This window comes from Cupressus sempervirens, chromosome 5, assembly GCF_028749045.1.
Source record: "Cupressus sempervirens isolate cs-2001-9-10 chromosome 5, ASM2874904v1, whole genome shotgun sequence".
NCBI classification, from domain to species: Eukaryota; Viridiplantae; Streptophyta; class Pinopsida; order Cupressales; family Cupressaceae; genus Cupressus; species Cupressus sempervirens.
The window spans coordinates 417,360,033-417,375,588 of NC_143122.1; the positions used below are offsets into that span (position 1 = coordinate 417,360,033).

The 15,556-nt window shown below is 35.5% G+C and overlaps 1 protein-coding gene across 1 annotated transcript in view; it reads left to right on the forward strand.

Moving 5' to 3' along the window:
- The window catches only part of LOC149556554 (nucleic acid binding / zinc ion binding protein), an 81,609-nt gene extending 73,604 nt beyond the window's left edge, over window positions 1-8,005 (forward strand). Inside the window, exon 4 of the mRNA XM_089830879.1 lies at window positions 7,302-8,005. Within this exon, the coding sequence (XP_089687005.1) occupies window positions 7,302-7,766 (465 nt within the window). The 3' untranslated portion in view covers window positions 7,767-8,005. The remainder of the gene's footprint in view (window positions 1-7,301) is intronic.
- The last annotated feature ends 7,551 nt before the right edge of the window (window positions 8,006-15,556 follow it).

Below are 15,556 nucleotides of genomic sequence, written 5' to 3' on the forward strand. Positions count from 1 at the left end.
AGTCTGTTGCTCTTAATTCATAATCCATATGCTGGCAAATGTCTTACTTCTTGCCTTTGAGGAATAAATATATTCATTTGTTGCATTAATCTATATTTATACTTTATTTTACTTCAATCATTTACTTTTGTTCTCAATTCACAAATTGCAAGTTTAAAGTTTTCCTATATTTCTTGCCATTTGGAAAACTTTTATCACATTCGCGTTCTAATTGATCTGTTTTAAGTGTCTTGGATCTAAGTGTTTCGTCCAAGATCAGGTACACCCGCCTCGGTCTTGCAGAGCCAGAAGTGCAGGGGATTTAGATCACATTGATCAATCCCGTCAAGTTGGCCTCAACCAGTTGGATATCCCAGCATCGAGCAGGCAAGGCTCGTAGGATTCCAATCTGCGGTTTTGGGAACCAACACCTACAACATATTAAAAGAGTTTTGCAAGTGCATATATCACATGAATAAACCAATTTATTTAATTAACTTAAATACATTGCTACTGCATTCATGGTAGCCTTATTTACAAAAATTTGCTCTACTGAGGATATTTACATCATGGAATCTAATTTTGCTTCTCAGCATTTAGTTCTAATTCAGATTTGTACATATCCCGCACCATCCAAGATCTGTGGAAATGTAGAAGAGAGTTTCCCTGACGAGCGTTCCAGTTTTGAATTAGTTGTTCCTATATGTTGCTTTACTATCAGGAGTCCACTTGACTCTTTCTTTCTTCATTTGTTGCAAGGCCTGATTCAGGGTTTCATTGTCTTGGGGCATGGAGCAGCAAGTGTAGTCGAATTTTGGCATGTTTTAAATTAAATATGAGAAGATGGGATGTCAAGCCTTCTTGCGAGGTGTTTTACGTACTTGCATCCTGTACAATTATATTAAGAATTTTTCAGGTTTACATGGAAGATAGTGTGCCCTAGGTTCAGTGTTGAACCCAACGCTCTGATACCATACGTACCAAACGTTTTTTCATAACAAAAAGAAAGATAGTTTATAAAGAGATTTTCCAACATTTATTGAATAGATAATTGAAATCATTTCATATGACATTAACTATTTTAACTATTAATAATTAATTGAAATAACCATGTTCAACTAAGATAACCATATCAATGATCATCTGAAAATAACTAGATTAATGATTAACTGAACATAACTGTATTAATGATCAACTGAAATAACTAGATTAACAATTAACTGTATCAATGATCAACTAAAATAACTAAATTAACGATTAACTATCTTTTCTACATACAAGTAAGTAAATGCTTATCATGAAAAGATGAAAAGAAACATACAAGTATCATCCGGTGGGTCTTTGGGTGGTTGTGCAAGCCTTGGCTTTCGGTAAGAGGAGAAGCATTGACTTAAGTTTAACCTCCCAACCTCGGACCATTCTTAGAAAGACCCTACCCCGAGATCAAGCTTGGGATATTCTTAGTCCAACCACATGAGCATCCTGGTGTTTAGAATATTCGCACAGTTATGGATGAACATTTCTGAATAACTGGCACCACTGACATCAAGTGATTATTAGAGGACAAACATGCCTTTTAACTACCTTGGCCAAGGTTTTTTGATGGGTTCAACGACCCAATCACCACCGCTTGACTTGACAACAGGAAACATTATTAGGGAGGAGCATGAGCTATTAAGTATGGGTATATAATTTTATTTAATCATATCTGATTTCATCTTTCGTATTCTTGCAGATATCATTCTCACCTCTTCACCTTTTTATGGCTATACAGCTGGTGAGTCTAGTTGTTCGAATTCTCAGAGCAATCGGCTCTGTTTTCTTAATTCATGGCAAATGGTTGCTTCTAGTGTTTCATATTCTGTGATTAAAGACTTGCAGAAATAAATTCATTGTATTCTAACATTCAATGGTTAAACAATTTATGGTTCTATGTCTTGGGTACTCTGCTATGAATTATAGTAACAATTTCCTAAGATTGTTCAAGTATGAAATGAGTATAATCTGCAATTTATTGATATGGAATTTGAAATGCATTAATGATTATGAAGGGAAAAATAGCAATATTGGGGAGAATGATCATCCACGTGACCTAGTATAAAGTTTGGATTGCCTGAGCTTTGCCAGACGCTGGATATCTGTTCTTCTTCAAAATGATTTCTCAGTGCATAGAGGCGACCTCAACTTCAGCAAGGTGGAGACGTACGGCAGCTTGTACAAGAATGGCAGCACTTATATTCTGCAGAAATCTGAGTTTGGTAGAGGTTCGAATGGTGTGTGAAGCCGGAACTATGAGCAATGGAAATGGCAGAAATAATGGAGAAAATCAGGTATGAAAAGGAGCTGATCTTGAGTATGGCAGTTGGGTGTTTGGTAAAAAAGATGTCCGCCTCTCTCACAACTTCAATAAAAAGGGAATGACGTGACTCCTTGGCTTTCATAACATAAGAATATTTTGGCTTTTTGAACGCCAATTAAAAATGCCAAGTGTTTAATTGGTTACAAACAAGGAAACGAATAAAATATGGAAAAAGAGTTGGAAGGTTATAATTCAAATATTATTATAATTTATATTTATATACGTACATGTAAATATATTAGTGAGGTGGCATCATTTTATTATAAGAAAATAATATAATGGTGTCACTTCATTTTTATAGCTATATGTACCTACATAGATATATATTGTAATAATATGGTGAAAGATCATTTAAAATCTTTTAAGGTACGTGTTATATTTTAATTAATTTATTTTTATGTTTTTTGAATTAATTATTTAATAGCTCATGCGGGTCCTACAGATGTATCCTGAGTTGAAGTTGTTAGGTCTTTATCAAAAAAGTTTAAGGTCATACTTGTCAATCCTGTTGATTGGACTAAGCAAGTATCCCATTCCGATGATCCCGTTTAGCAATGCTTCCCCCCTTCATCTTCTCCTGCAATCACTTGTGAAATACTTTCACCATAATAACAGTTCATAATAATTTTCATATAAACATTTAAAAGACTTTAAATTATTAACCATAATTCCAAAATTAAGCAACTGCTAAACATCATATAACAAATAATGGTTAATGACCATCTTCATTGACAGTTAAACAACGGATATAAATAACTACCTACTTTACATGATCATGAAAGAAAAATCCGTTAAATCCAATGGCTAGGAGCAATTTTAAAACTAGGTCAAAATTTGGGATGTAACAACTACTTCTCCAATAGGTTGCCTTTAGTGGTTCTCCTTTAATTACAGTGCAGTAGGGTACCCTTATAGTAGTTCTTATCTTTAAACTTGCATAGATAATCAAACTTAAAAGTAAACATAAGCATAACAAAATGAAAGTTATAACACCATTATTTGTTAAGTAGGAAAACCTCGGCCAAGGGAAAACACCATGTGGGGATGGAACACCAAAATGATCCACTAATCAAAAATATCTTGTGAAAGGTATTGACCCTGCTAGGATTCTATTACAGCTGTATAGTGTATTTTTCCTTGTTAGAGGACTAGGTCTTGTTAGAAGCCTCAACCCTGTTAGGAGTTGTGATTACAATACAAAGAGCAAGATGAGCCCACTGCTCAAACATGCATATATAATTGTACAAACTATCAATAGAGATAGATACAAAAACTTTTGACGACTGCTGATGTCTTCTATATCTGACCAGTCTTTGTAGTTCTCTAAAACTGTACATACAATTGCTCTGCTATGCTTTGACATCAAATCCACATCTTTATCAATCATATAGAGTGCCAAAATAAACATTATATCATTACAATACAATGCCATACTTTGCTAAACAAAATTGCTTGCTTATACCAAAACTCTTCATATGCCGGCCTTGTGCTGCCTTGCACGTTACCAAATCTTCAAATAAACTTTTTCCACGTGTGGGTTAAGATCTAGGATGTTGTCCCAATCTTTTTAAGCAATTAACAAAAAACTCACTATATTGTCGTTTACTCGGTTATGTCCTGTTAACTTGTTACTAATAAATCTACCATAACTTATACAAAACTTGATATCTCTTTCAGTGTTCTTGCACATGTATCATACACTGTCTGTACTACCTTCCCTTAAGTGCGCATTACCTCATGTGCTTCCAGTGAAGCTCACTGAACAAAATAAGTTAACTGTTTCCTGTAAACCAACTTTATACTTAGTCAATTATCTAAGTATTCTTCCTTCAGACTCAACCTTAAGTTCTGCCTTTACAAAATGAGTGATTGCCATTAAATGACTACCCTATCAACTGTAACATCCCCTTTTCTCGGGCCTTAGCCAACAACTAGCATATCAGCAATACGTTGACTACTTCACATTTATGAGAAGGCAGTTATAATGGTTATCTTACATATTCATTTGAAAGAGATTAACAGTTACAATCAGCTTAACTGAAATATCATAACTAACAATTGAAAGAATTAATCAAATAAAACTAAATTGGGAATTTTAAGTTTGCAATACCCTACATTCTGAAACTGGTATCTGCCTAAGGCATTATCTACAAAACCCCGGGTTAGTCCACATATACTACTTAAGTCACAAAACTTATACCACTGTATCATCACAACCAATACCATTTAAGGCAAAAAAGCCATAGTAACATCCCTTTTTCCCATTGCTAATTATGACAATTAAGAGTAAATAAAGATACGTTTATATTTATATTCATATGAATGGAGGACAGTTATAACAACCATCAACTAAGCCTATCGCATACATGCAGTTACATTTCATGATCAATTTGTAAAACCATCTGATTTCACTGATTTTCTATTACATTTAAAAGGAAATAGATTTCTAAGCAATTGAAGGGAATAATTGATTAAACTATATTAACCATCTAACATTTTTGCAACTTGAGTTTTCAAATATCATTAAAGTAAAATACCAATTACCAAAAGATATTGAATGCATATTGTATCTCTGTCTTATGCAAGTCTTGGCATCTGGTGGACAGGAGAAGTATTGTTAGGGGCTTAACTTCTCAACTGCAGACCCTTAAATATCCCTCACAATCTCATTAGAGAAAGGCCCTCCCTATCGAGAAAGTAGATAGGGGATATCTTGTCCAGCCACTCAGCATCCTGGTATTTAGACTTTGGAAGGCAAAGAATAATGCTGATAAAACAAAACAGAGGTTTTGCAGTGTTTAACCCATATCTTTCCCATGCTTTTGACATGTAGGTGTGGGAAGTAGACTTGTTTGATTCCAGTTATTGATAATTGAATATGACTCATGAGAGGTAACCTTTCAAGATTCTCCTCTCATTTGTAGGCTTGGATTAGCTTTCTCAATCCTTTTTGTCTTGTCTCTTGTTGCTTTTTTTGAACACCATGAAATATTGCAGAACTAGCAAGATGACTTCTTGTGGTAATGTCCTTTCTTTTGGTGTGTTGTGCTTTCTCCTACTAAGCTAATCATATCCTAGAAGCAATAGCAGTGATACTAGGAGTAGACTTTATGGCTGATAACAACTTGGGAATGGTAGATTTAGATACTGTAACCCACTTGATTTTAGACTGCTAATTTTTTTCATAACCATGTATTTTTAAGGTTGATGATTGTGGCATGCATTACAGCAAAATATATGTTTGGCTGTGAGAATGTGATTGTTGCAAAAAAACAATTCAGGGTTGAGGGTGTTCAATCTTGTGATGAGGTCTCATTTGCAATTTTTTTGGACTTGGAGCAGAGGGAAGATGTTTATTATTTGTTTACGTTGTATGTGTTTAGTTGATGCTTTTTTGCTTCTTCTTTTCAGTTAGGATATGTTGGCGAAAAGGGTGTAATTCTACCGTGAAGCGTTGTGTTTGGTTAGTTTTTACATGCACATATTGTCTTCTTACGCTTGTCTGGTTTTCTGGGACAAGAAATTGCTGTTGTAACAGTTCCCCTTTCTCAAATGGCAACTTTATAATTTGGGTCATTTAGTGTCTACTTTTGATCTTTTGGACAGAGTTTCCTTAAGGCCTTTGTGATCCCTGTATTGTAACTGGTATATTAACATTTTAATTTATAAAGGTGGCAACCCCATCAATTGATCAATTGTTTAAAAAATAAAAAATAAAAATCCCTCTTATCCTTAGTAGTGGCTTTCGGAAAATTTGAGGTATATTGTGATGGTGGGCATCCCATTATTTTTTCTTATAAATTCAAGGGAAGATTACTGTTTTCCTTTCTCATTCATTTAACTATACAATAATAATCTGTAAGTATGTATAGTTGGTACACTTAATCCATATCCTAAACTTTTCTTACACCACCATTCATATGCACTCTTTTAAAACAGAAAATAACCAAAATGATGTTTTTCTTGCTTTATCATAGAGTAATTTTGAACTTGTAATCTTCTCTACCAGAGACTTCAGGTACCTCAATCTTGGGATTTCAACTGTGTTAAAGTACATTTCTTTTGGCTCACTCTAGATGTCCTTATGACCCTTTCAATCTAACACGTGTTTGAAGTTCCATATAATATTAATAAGATCAAAGACCCTTTAATTGGACCATTATTGAGCTCAGTTTCTTCTTGGCTTTTTCCGTTCATTTCCAGCCAGCAGCATTGTCTTTGAAACAATAAGTGTCTCTCCTTTTATTCTTTTCCCTCGTGATTTTGTGCGCTCTTCAATTTTTTGAAAATTGGAACACTTTATCCTTGAGGAAGTTTTTGCGTCCTCAATTTGCTCGATGTTCTGCTTATCGCAGCAATTTCTTTTCCAATTTTCAAATTGAGAAGGAAGAAGCTATTTCTCCAACCATGAAGACTGCTCAATCCATTTTGTATTTTTCTTTTTTATTGCATACCTATAGGACTTGCTGATGAGTTTGATATCAGTGTAATGTTTGTATAAAGACTTGCTAATGAGTTTCATATTGGTAATGTTTGTGTTAAGACTTGCTGATGGCTTTGATATTAATGTAACATTTGTTTTAGGACTTGCCGACAACAATCAGTATTGGTATATTTAGAAGATCTTGCTGTGTATGAGTGAAATCTTGAATAAAACTGGAAAGGGATTATTCTGTACTCTGCACTGCCTGTGTGGGAAAAGAAGTTTACCACCATAAAAAATGAAAGTGTCCATTAACTTGTTGAAGCTCTAGGGAAAAAACTCTTTTTTGCCTCTTTTATTTTTATGTCAATTGGATTCTAATGATTTTATATTTGAAAGTGTGGTACATAAATTTTGATTTTGTGGTTCTGCTCGTTTCTATGCTGGTATTATTCAGATTTCTTATGGCTGGGAACAATTGGTATTATAATGACATGCTTTTACTTTATGAAGACACATTTAACATTCTTGTTGCAACAGTATGAATGTCTTGTAGAAGGCTGTGGAATGAAGTTCAACAACTATAAAGGTAGACATCAACATTTGGTGGATAAGCACAAGTTTCCAAAATCATTTGAATTTCAAAAAAAGCAACATCCCTCAAAACGACAACGCCAACGATTAAGATTTCAGGTTGGTGCCAATGCCACTGCTAAACACCACGTAAATCATGCTTCAACTAGAAAGTCAAAGAACTATGTTGGGCATCTTCCAGATCAAGAGGAACCAAATTCATCAAACAAAGATGATAATGATGAAAACCCCTATTCAGAAGAAGGAAAAGAAAATGAGAGCATGGAAGTGGAACAGAGCATTGAGGACCTGACTAGTGCTGTATCAAAGCTAAGCACACAGGATGGAGTTCCTAAAGCTGTCAGCTTTGGACACCGTCACAATCGGGCCTTTACATTTATGCCTCGTTCAATGCACCGGAAAACAGGATAATGGGTGTCTGCATTCCTATCTGCATCATCATCATCACTGTGAACATAGATTGCAATCATCAGTTTTGCTCAAATTTGTGAATTAAATATACTTGTTTGCAATCATAAGCATGCATCAACTCATGTGAGGTGGTTTCCTTAGGTTTACATTGAATTGCATGTTTTAATTGTAGCTGCATAAACTTTCTCAGAAATTAAATATTACGAGTTAATATTTATTATATACCTTTTTATATATAACTATATCCAAGTGAAGTTTTTATGCTTTCACTGTTAACAAATATGTCCTAAAGCACTGCTGTAGGCAGATCTGCATCCCATCTTCACATGCTAATTGGCCCTGAAATTTGTCCCTTAGGAAGGCCATGGAATCCTCTTGAGATGGTTCTTCAAACGGTTCAAGTCCAAACATGAGAACAGCTATGAAATTAAGGATTAGTTTTTAGGGTTTTCAAAATATTGTGCTAGAAGAACAATGACCACACCAAATCCTTCGCCCCTTCACCCCACTAAAGGAAGGCCACCATCTCAAGATTGTCATCCCAGCAAAGGTTTTTTTCTTGATGGATGAAATGGAAAAGGTTTTGGCTGTTAAAATAAACTGTCTTCATCCACAGACTCATGGTTTCTTTTCCATGCCAAAAGCCTTTTGGTCTTGGGTTCAGGAGAACTGGAAACCCTCAAGTTCTATAGAGATCTGCATGATGCCAAAGAGTTATATCATGGTGGTCTTTCCCACAAGAAGACAAAAAGATCATCCTTTCAATTAGGGCACATGCTGAGGAAGAAATTACACCTTCTCATGGAGTAGGCCCTAACTTTTAACCCTATTGAGGGATCTACTAATCATGGTTCTAGTTTGAGTCTCGGTCACTCTACTTCTATGTGAATAGTGGTAACAACATTCTTTGAAAAGGATATCAAATGCAATTGAAAAGTTCAAAGCTACAATTGAAATTGCTAGAAATGCAGGAATTATTAATTATGCTTGTATATGTATCAACATAGGCTTAGATAAGCTCTTCTGCATTGACTGACATTCAAGGTGGGAGTTAGAGAATGGGACCAACCATTAGGTTATGAGATTATTCATTTAGGTATTAGATGTTTTGAGCATGGTCATCTTGCTAGTGTATACCCTCTTAGGAGATCCATGATCATTAAACTTTGTAACAGTCTCGAGTGAAGAAAGATAAGTCAATGCCTGAGGCAAATACACCAACATCAGTCCCATGTCAAGATGAAGGATATCCATTACCAAAGTTAAGAAGAAGCATGATAAGACTGAATTTCAAAACAAGTATTCAAAAATCGGTAGTGAAACACCCAATGTTACTATTAAATCACTCGAGCAAATCATTGTGTTGCTGACTGGAGCTATAGGTCCCAAATTCCTATAGTTTGATACTCTCCCAAGTGAAAGGGTGTCTAATTTGAGAACAAAACACTACAAATTTATGTAAAGCTGGGCAACAATTATTGAGGTGGATAAAATCTCCATTTTAAACTTTGTTAAACTAAAAGGGGCTTCCTTGAGGTGTTGCAATATACATCACCACGTAAACTAATCACTTGACACAAACCCTATCCATCACATACTACATCCTTACTTCAATTGTCACATTGTGGCTATATGCTGATTTGAGGTTCTCCATGTTTAGCATATGGACTATCTCACCAACTATTTAAAATGCAATCAAAGATAGTCAATAATGTTGTTTCATGCAATTTAATAGGGTAGGGAACACACTATTGAATGATCTATTTGAGTGTTCAAAGGTGTGTTGGAGATGCTAGTAGAGTTTAGTTTTATTGCAAGACATGTAATGACTAATACCAAATGAGATCCTAAATAAAATATGCCTAAAGACCAAAGTTATTCAAATGCACATCTAAAAAAGGAATACACTACTTTGTAATCTAAAACAAATTTGTAATTTCTTTATTTATCTTGAGCAAATACATTAAAAAAGTATTGAAATGATTTTACAGTATACTGGATTACTAACTAGTCAAGATTGCAAAAAATGCACAAAATACTCATAGAGATACTTAACAAAGTTGAATTTGCTAGTTACATTCTTTCTCAAGAAATTATAGATATTCATTACACATTAAGGCAAATCCATAACATTGAAACACAAAATATCTTCTGGCCAAGGTGATGAAAATGATCCTCTAGGCATTAAACTTATGTTCTTTACTCCATGTACCACTAGAGAAGCATGTTCTACATGTCAAGCAACAAGAGCGTTTTATTCCAGGGAGATCAACATGTGACCTAATAATATCACATCTTGGCATGCATTCTAACAACCAAGCCATTATATGTGGCTCTATCTCACCTTATATGTTTCATCACATGCTATGTATATGATAGTGGAATTTACAACCAAACTACAAAGAAAGACCCTCCACAATGTATAATAATTTGACATTTGTTTGTCATTGTTTGTATTGCAAAATGAAAGTGGGTCTCCAGACAAATCATGATGTGAAGGAATTTGTGTATTGTATTGAAATCACACTAATTGTGGTGTAGGAGCACTTAGTAGAGCACAAGGCCACATAAAGGCACAATGGAACTTGGAGGATTAAAGGACATCAATCAAGGTCAATTGAGAGGTTTTAAGGCCAATCGTGGCCATGTGTAATGATCAAACTAATGTAAACATCAGAAGTCCCAAAGGTCCTTATTAGGATCTTTGGGCCAAATTGCTTGTAAGGGGACCAGTAGTGCCTAAATGGAATCTAAATGGGCTAGGAGGGTCCTGCATAGGTTTATTACATCCTAGGATGAAATTGGATACTTGTTTGATAAGCTACAAAGCAAATGAAGTCATTAAATAAGGGTTTGAAATTTAAAAAATATTGAATTCTAATGTTTAGCTTGGTTTTGGAGGGAAAGTGTGTTTAAGGTCTTAATTGAGTTTGTACTACTTTGCAGCGAACTTGGATCAGTCGATATAGTTGGAAGGCACCCTATATAGCTTGGTCAAGGCATGTGGCAATCATTGTATGATTGGAACAACATTTGTGCAAACAAACACATTGAAAGAATAAAACAATTTATTTTGCAATGAGATAACCCCAACGGATTATTGACTCTTTTAGCACCAAAAAAATTTGAAACTTCAATGATTAGGCATTTCGTCAAACAGTTAGCAACCAAGGTTGTTTAACGAACTAGTTACAAACTGATGTCAAATTCTATTCTTGTAATCGGAGTTGTACCCTATGAAATTTATCATGAATAGAATAATTCCTCACATAATTCACCAATGCAATATATATATATATATATATATATATATATATATATATATATATATTCATACCTTCAATGTTCAGGGAGAAATTCTTATTACAATCAAATGTTTCATTGTTTAACCATAATTCAATAATCAACAATAGATCTGAACTGTAGAAGGAAGAAAACCTGAGATTGCCTGGGTGAAGCTTATGTTTTCATCCACATGAATGTCTACACCTTTTCTACGAAATACAGGATCATCACGAACCTTTATGGTTACAAGTAGATCCCCTGACTGACCACTTCCAGAATCTGTCCCTCCACGTCCAATAACTCTCAACGTCTCTCCATTATCAATGACTGTATCTCGTGCCCTGATTCAAACTTCTGCCGAAACTGGTCACTCCTCCCATTGCCGGTTGAGAATGAAATTCGTATCGCTGAGACAACGGTGGATTGCTGTTAGATTCCGAAATACTAGAGCGATTGTCTTGAAGTCGTACAAGCCTTAATCTCGTAATTCACAACTGAGCCCGCAAGACACGAGTTCGAGCCGGGATTGACATAGTTTGTGCGTTCTGACGCGACTTGCAATTTAATCCGTAATATTTCATGGACGCACCTGAACATGCGATAGCTCCCGACTTCTTATCTTGGTCTCCTCTTACCTACGTTGATGGCAGATTATGCAAAAATGATTCCTTATAGTCGAATCGCCTTGGACACCGCCTACCAATGCTGTGCGATTTAATATATTAGAAACGGCTCCTTTATCAATTAATTCTTTCCGCCTTTGGCTTGATATTGGGTAGCGTTCGTCACCCGAGTTTTTGATGAATCGCGTCTTCTGCTTGCGGAAATACCGAATCAGGAAACAAACCTTACAAATGTCCGACCCGTATCTAGTTTAAAAATCTCCAGATATGTGATGGCGCATTCGATTGTGGTGTTAGCGCAAACTGTATATTGTCCTTTGTCCCACAAATCCCTCTGTGGAATTATCTGACTTTGGAATGGACGCTGATGGTTGGAATTGGGTCTCGCAAATTTCCACCAATATTGTGCATATTAATCCAAACGGCTTCTACTCAATTCGATTTGGTTCCGCCCCATCTTATCTCAAAAGGTGTCGCCTTATAATATGATAATTGTGATGACCTTTGGCTCTAGACTTCGGCTACGGAAACGCTGGCTGATAAGATATTTTGGAAGATTCGTTCTTAATCCCCTGGTCTGCCCACGCTGGAACTTCTATATAGGATACTAAAAATGTCCCTTACTTTTCTTAATCAACAATCGAACTCCTTCAAACTCCTCAATACTGCTCTTGACCTGATAATCTGAATCAAATCCTTCAAAAAAATAGTGCTGCAAGAACCACAAATTGGCCTTAAGCCACAAATAGTTGCCCTGATGAAATGACTGAATGTCACCTCCAATCTGCAACAATTCAGATGATATTTCACACCCTCAAAATTGCGTACCTATTGAGAGTTATTGTTCTCAATGGCCAACTGTGACAATTGCGAAAACCCTAGGTTCCACAATGCACCTGTGATTGAATCACAATCTGATAACAAGAGAGAAATAAACAACTGCTTGATTCGAATGGAGCCCCGGGGTGCCTATTTATTCTTTCTCTCCATCTTCTCCAGAGACTTCTAGAACATTTTTGATCTTATCTCTTAAGTGACTTTATTAAATATTTTATAATCCAAATCACTTTATTAAATTAATTAAATATAAAGTTATCTTTTAATATTTATTTATTTGATAACTTTATAAGAAATTAACTTAATATCATTTATTTATTTAATTAAAATGATTAATTAGTCCTCCTCATAATATATTCATTATTTTGGACAACCAAGTTAATCAAATTAATTAATCAGACTGCCACCGAAAATTGGGGACATGACATGCAACTTCCTTGTTGATAGTTGATTGATCTTCCATCTCATGCATTCATGATGTGTTAAGAATGCTAATAAGCCTCTGTAAGAACATTGTGCATGATCTAGGGTCATATAGTGTTGATATTTGATAAAAGGTTGATAAGTTTATAAGTTCTTTGCAAATTCTTGACAGTTTGAGTAGATTGGTGGCTTGATGACCAGTCCATGAATGTTGTTTCTCATGGAATGGTCATGGTCTAACATGCGTTATATGATGCTAACCCAAATTTGTAGATAACTATTGGAGTTAGGTAATCACCACATGTTGAGTTGGTGAAAGAAACACCAATTTGGATGCAAGGTTATAATAGTAGAGGTTTTAGCCATTATAGGGCTATATTTTATGCTTGAATCTATTAGATGTGTGAAGGAGATGGTCAATGCACTCTTGTTGATTGTTGATTGATCTTCCATCTCATGCATTCATGATGTGTTAAGAATGTTAATAAGCCTCTGTAAGAACATTGTGCATGATCTAGGGTCATATAGTGTTGATATTTGATAAGAGGTCGATAAGTGTCTAAGTTCTTTGCAAATTCTTGACAGTTTGAGTAGATTGGTGGCTTGATGACCAGTCCATGAATGTTGTTTCTCATGGAATGGTCATGGTCTAACATGTATTATATGGTGCTAACCCAAATTTGTAGATAAGTGTTGGAGTTGGGTAATCCCCACATGTTGAATTGGTGAAAGGAACGCCAATTTGGATGCAAGGTTATAATAGTAGAGGTTTTAGCCATTGGAGGGCTACATTTTATGCTTGAACCAGTTAGAGTGTCTGAAGGAGATGGTCAATGCACTCATTTTTGGTTAAAATGATTTGGGAAGGGGCGAGATTGAGAAAGCCCTAAGTTTATGAGGGTTTGGTGGAGTTTGGAGCTTTTGAGTATAAGAAGTTTGTAGTACTAAATTGACTTGACATTCTTCCAATTAAAACCATAATAAGACTTTGTACACAGTTGCAAAGCTATGTGTTAGGTCTGTGAAAGGGTTCCTTTGTAAGAGTGGCCTTATTGTGGCCTAAAATTAGTCATAGTCAATTGGTTGAATGGGTTGGTCCAAACTACCTTATGGTGAGTTTGGAATATGTTAAAAAAGAGCCAAATAGGTGATCAAATCTATATAATTTATTTGAGGAGTCTTTTGGGAAAGTTTGGAGGAAAGAATTGAAATTCGTCTTTGGAGACCTAATTGCCCTCGGCCTAGTACGACAACAAGTGGGGTTAGCCAATGGAATGTGACATTAAAACTTTTTGAATAGGATGATTCAATGAGTTTGAATGAGTTAAGGTCCTTGAAGCCCTAGAAGGTCACTTGGAATGTTGAATTCTTAGTTTGGTCTATTTGAGCCTTTTGGTTATGTTGGGAACATTGGGAAATACAAGTGTTTTGTGCATTTGACAAAAGTTCGTAAAGCCCTGAGTTTGCTCTAAATGAAATTGGAAACCATGACACCATTGCCTTTACAAACTAAACACATCATACATTGCGGAAATGAAAGTGGAGTCCACTTTCAAACAATAATACAAGCGAATCATATGATATAGTGAATGTTGCTAGTTGTCACAAGTTGATAGAATGTTATTAATTACTCCATGAAATGCACAAAGAAGCATTAACAAGAAAATCACTATCAAACTCAGTTTTGGGACAACATAACACTACAAGAACTAGTAGGTATAACACAAGCTTAAAGACACACGACATGATATCACAGACTCTCAATTTCAACTTAAGACCTGAAATACAAATTAAGATATGAAGGATTAATGTGACACAATGACAATTTGCCAACTTTGCCATCACATGATTTTTTGTGAGTTGAAACCCAAATCAGCAATCTTGTAAGAGATTAAATTTGAAACCTTGAAGAGTAGTTGGATCCCTTCTTTAGACCATGAAGGGAACCCCTTCAAGTGTAGAAGATGGTTTAAAATTGGTCACGTGGCAACTCATTATGGTTTAGAGCAATTGAAAAAGTCCTATTCTTGGTGGAAGGGTACTTCAACTTAGTACTATACGGTTGACAAGAAATCTTTCTTAGAGGTAGTTGTTGAAGCTCCTTGCTTCGAGCATTCTTCTAATGTTGATCTATTGTTGGATGTTGGTTGTGTTGAGGCCAAAGTGCCTCGGGTGGATTTCTTGACTCCTCAACTAGATGTCTCTGAGATATTGTTGTTGGCTCTAGTCATACCGTGTCTCAAAATTATGATAGGGCTTTTGTTGGAGGTCTTGTTGACTATGTTGTCTAGGGGTCTTGTTGATTGTTTTGTTTGTGTTGTCTCTAATGGGTATTCTTAGCCCTGAAGCCATCACTGATTCTTTTGCGGTCAATGATGACCTTCCTCCTTAGGGTGTAGGGTCTTCAATGTCAGACTTGTTGAGCTAGCAAGATGATGTGACCAAGGTGGAAGAGGATTGTATTATTGTAAAATGAAAAAAAATCCAATAAGTCTCCACCCTTTTTTGACATGACTCTTTGCTTGCACAAGAGCAAGGCTAAAAGAAATTCTTAATTGTTCCTTCTTGTGGTTGTTTGGGCTAGAGTTCTCTCTAGTCCTTTCTTGTGTTTTTTGTTGCATG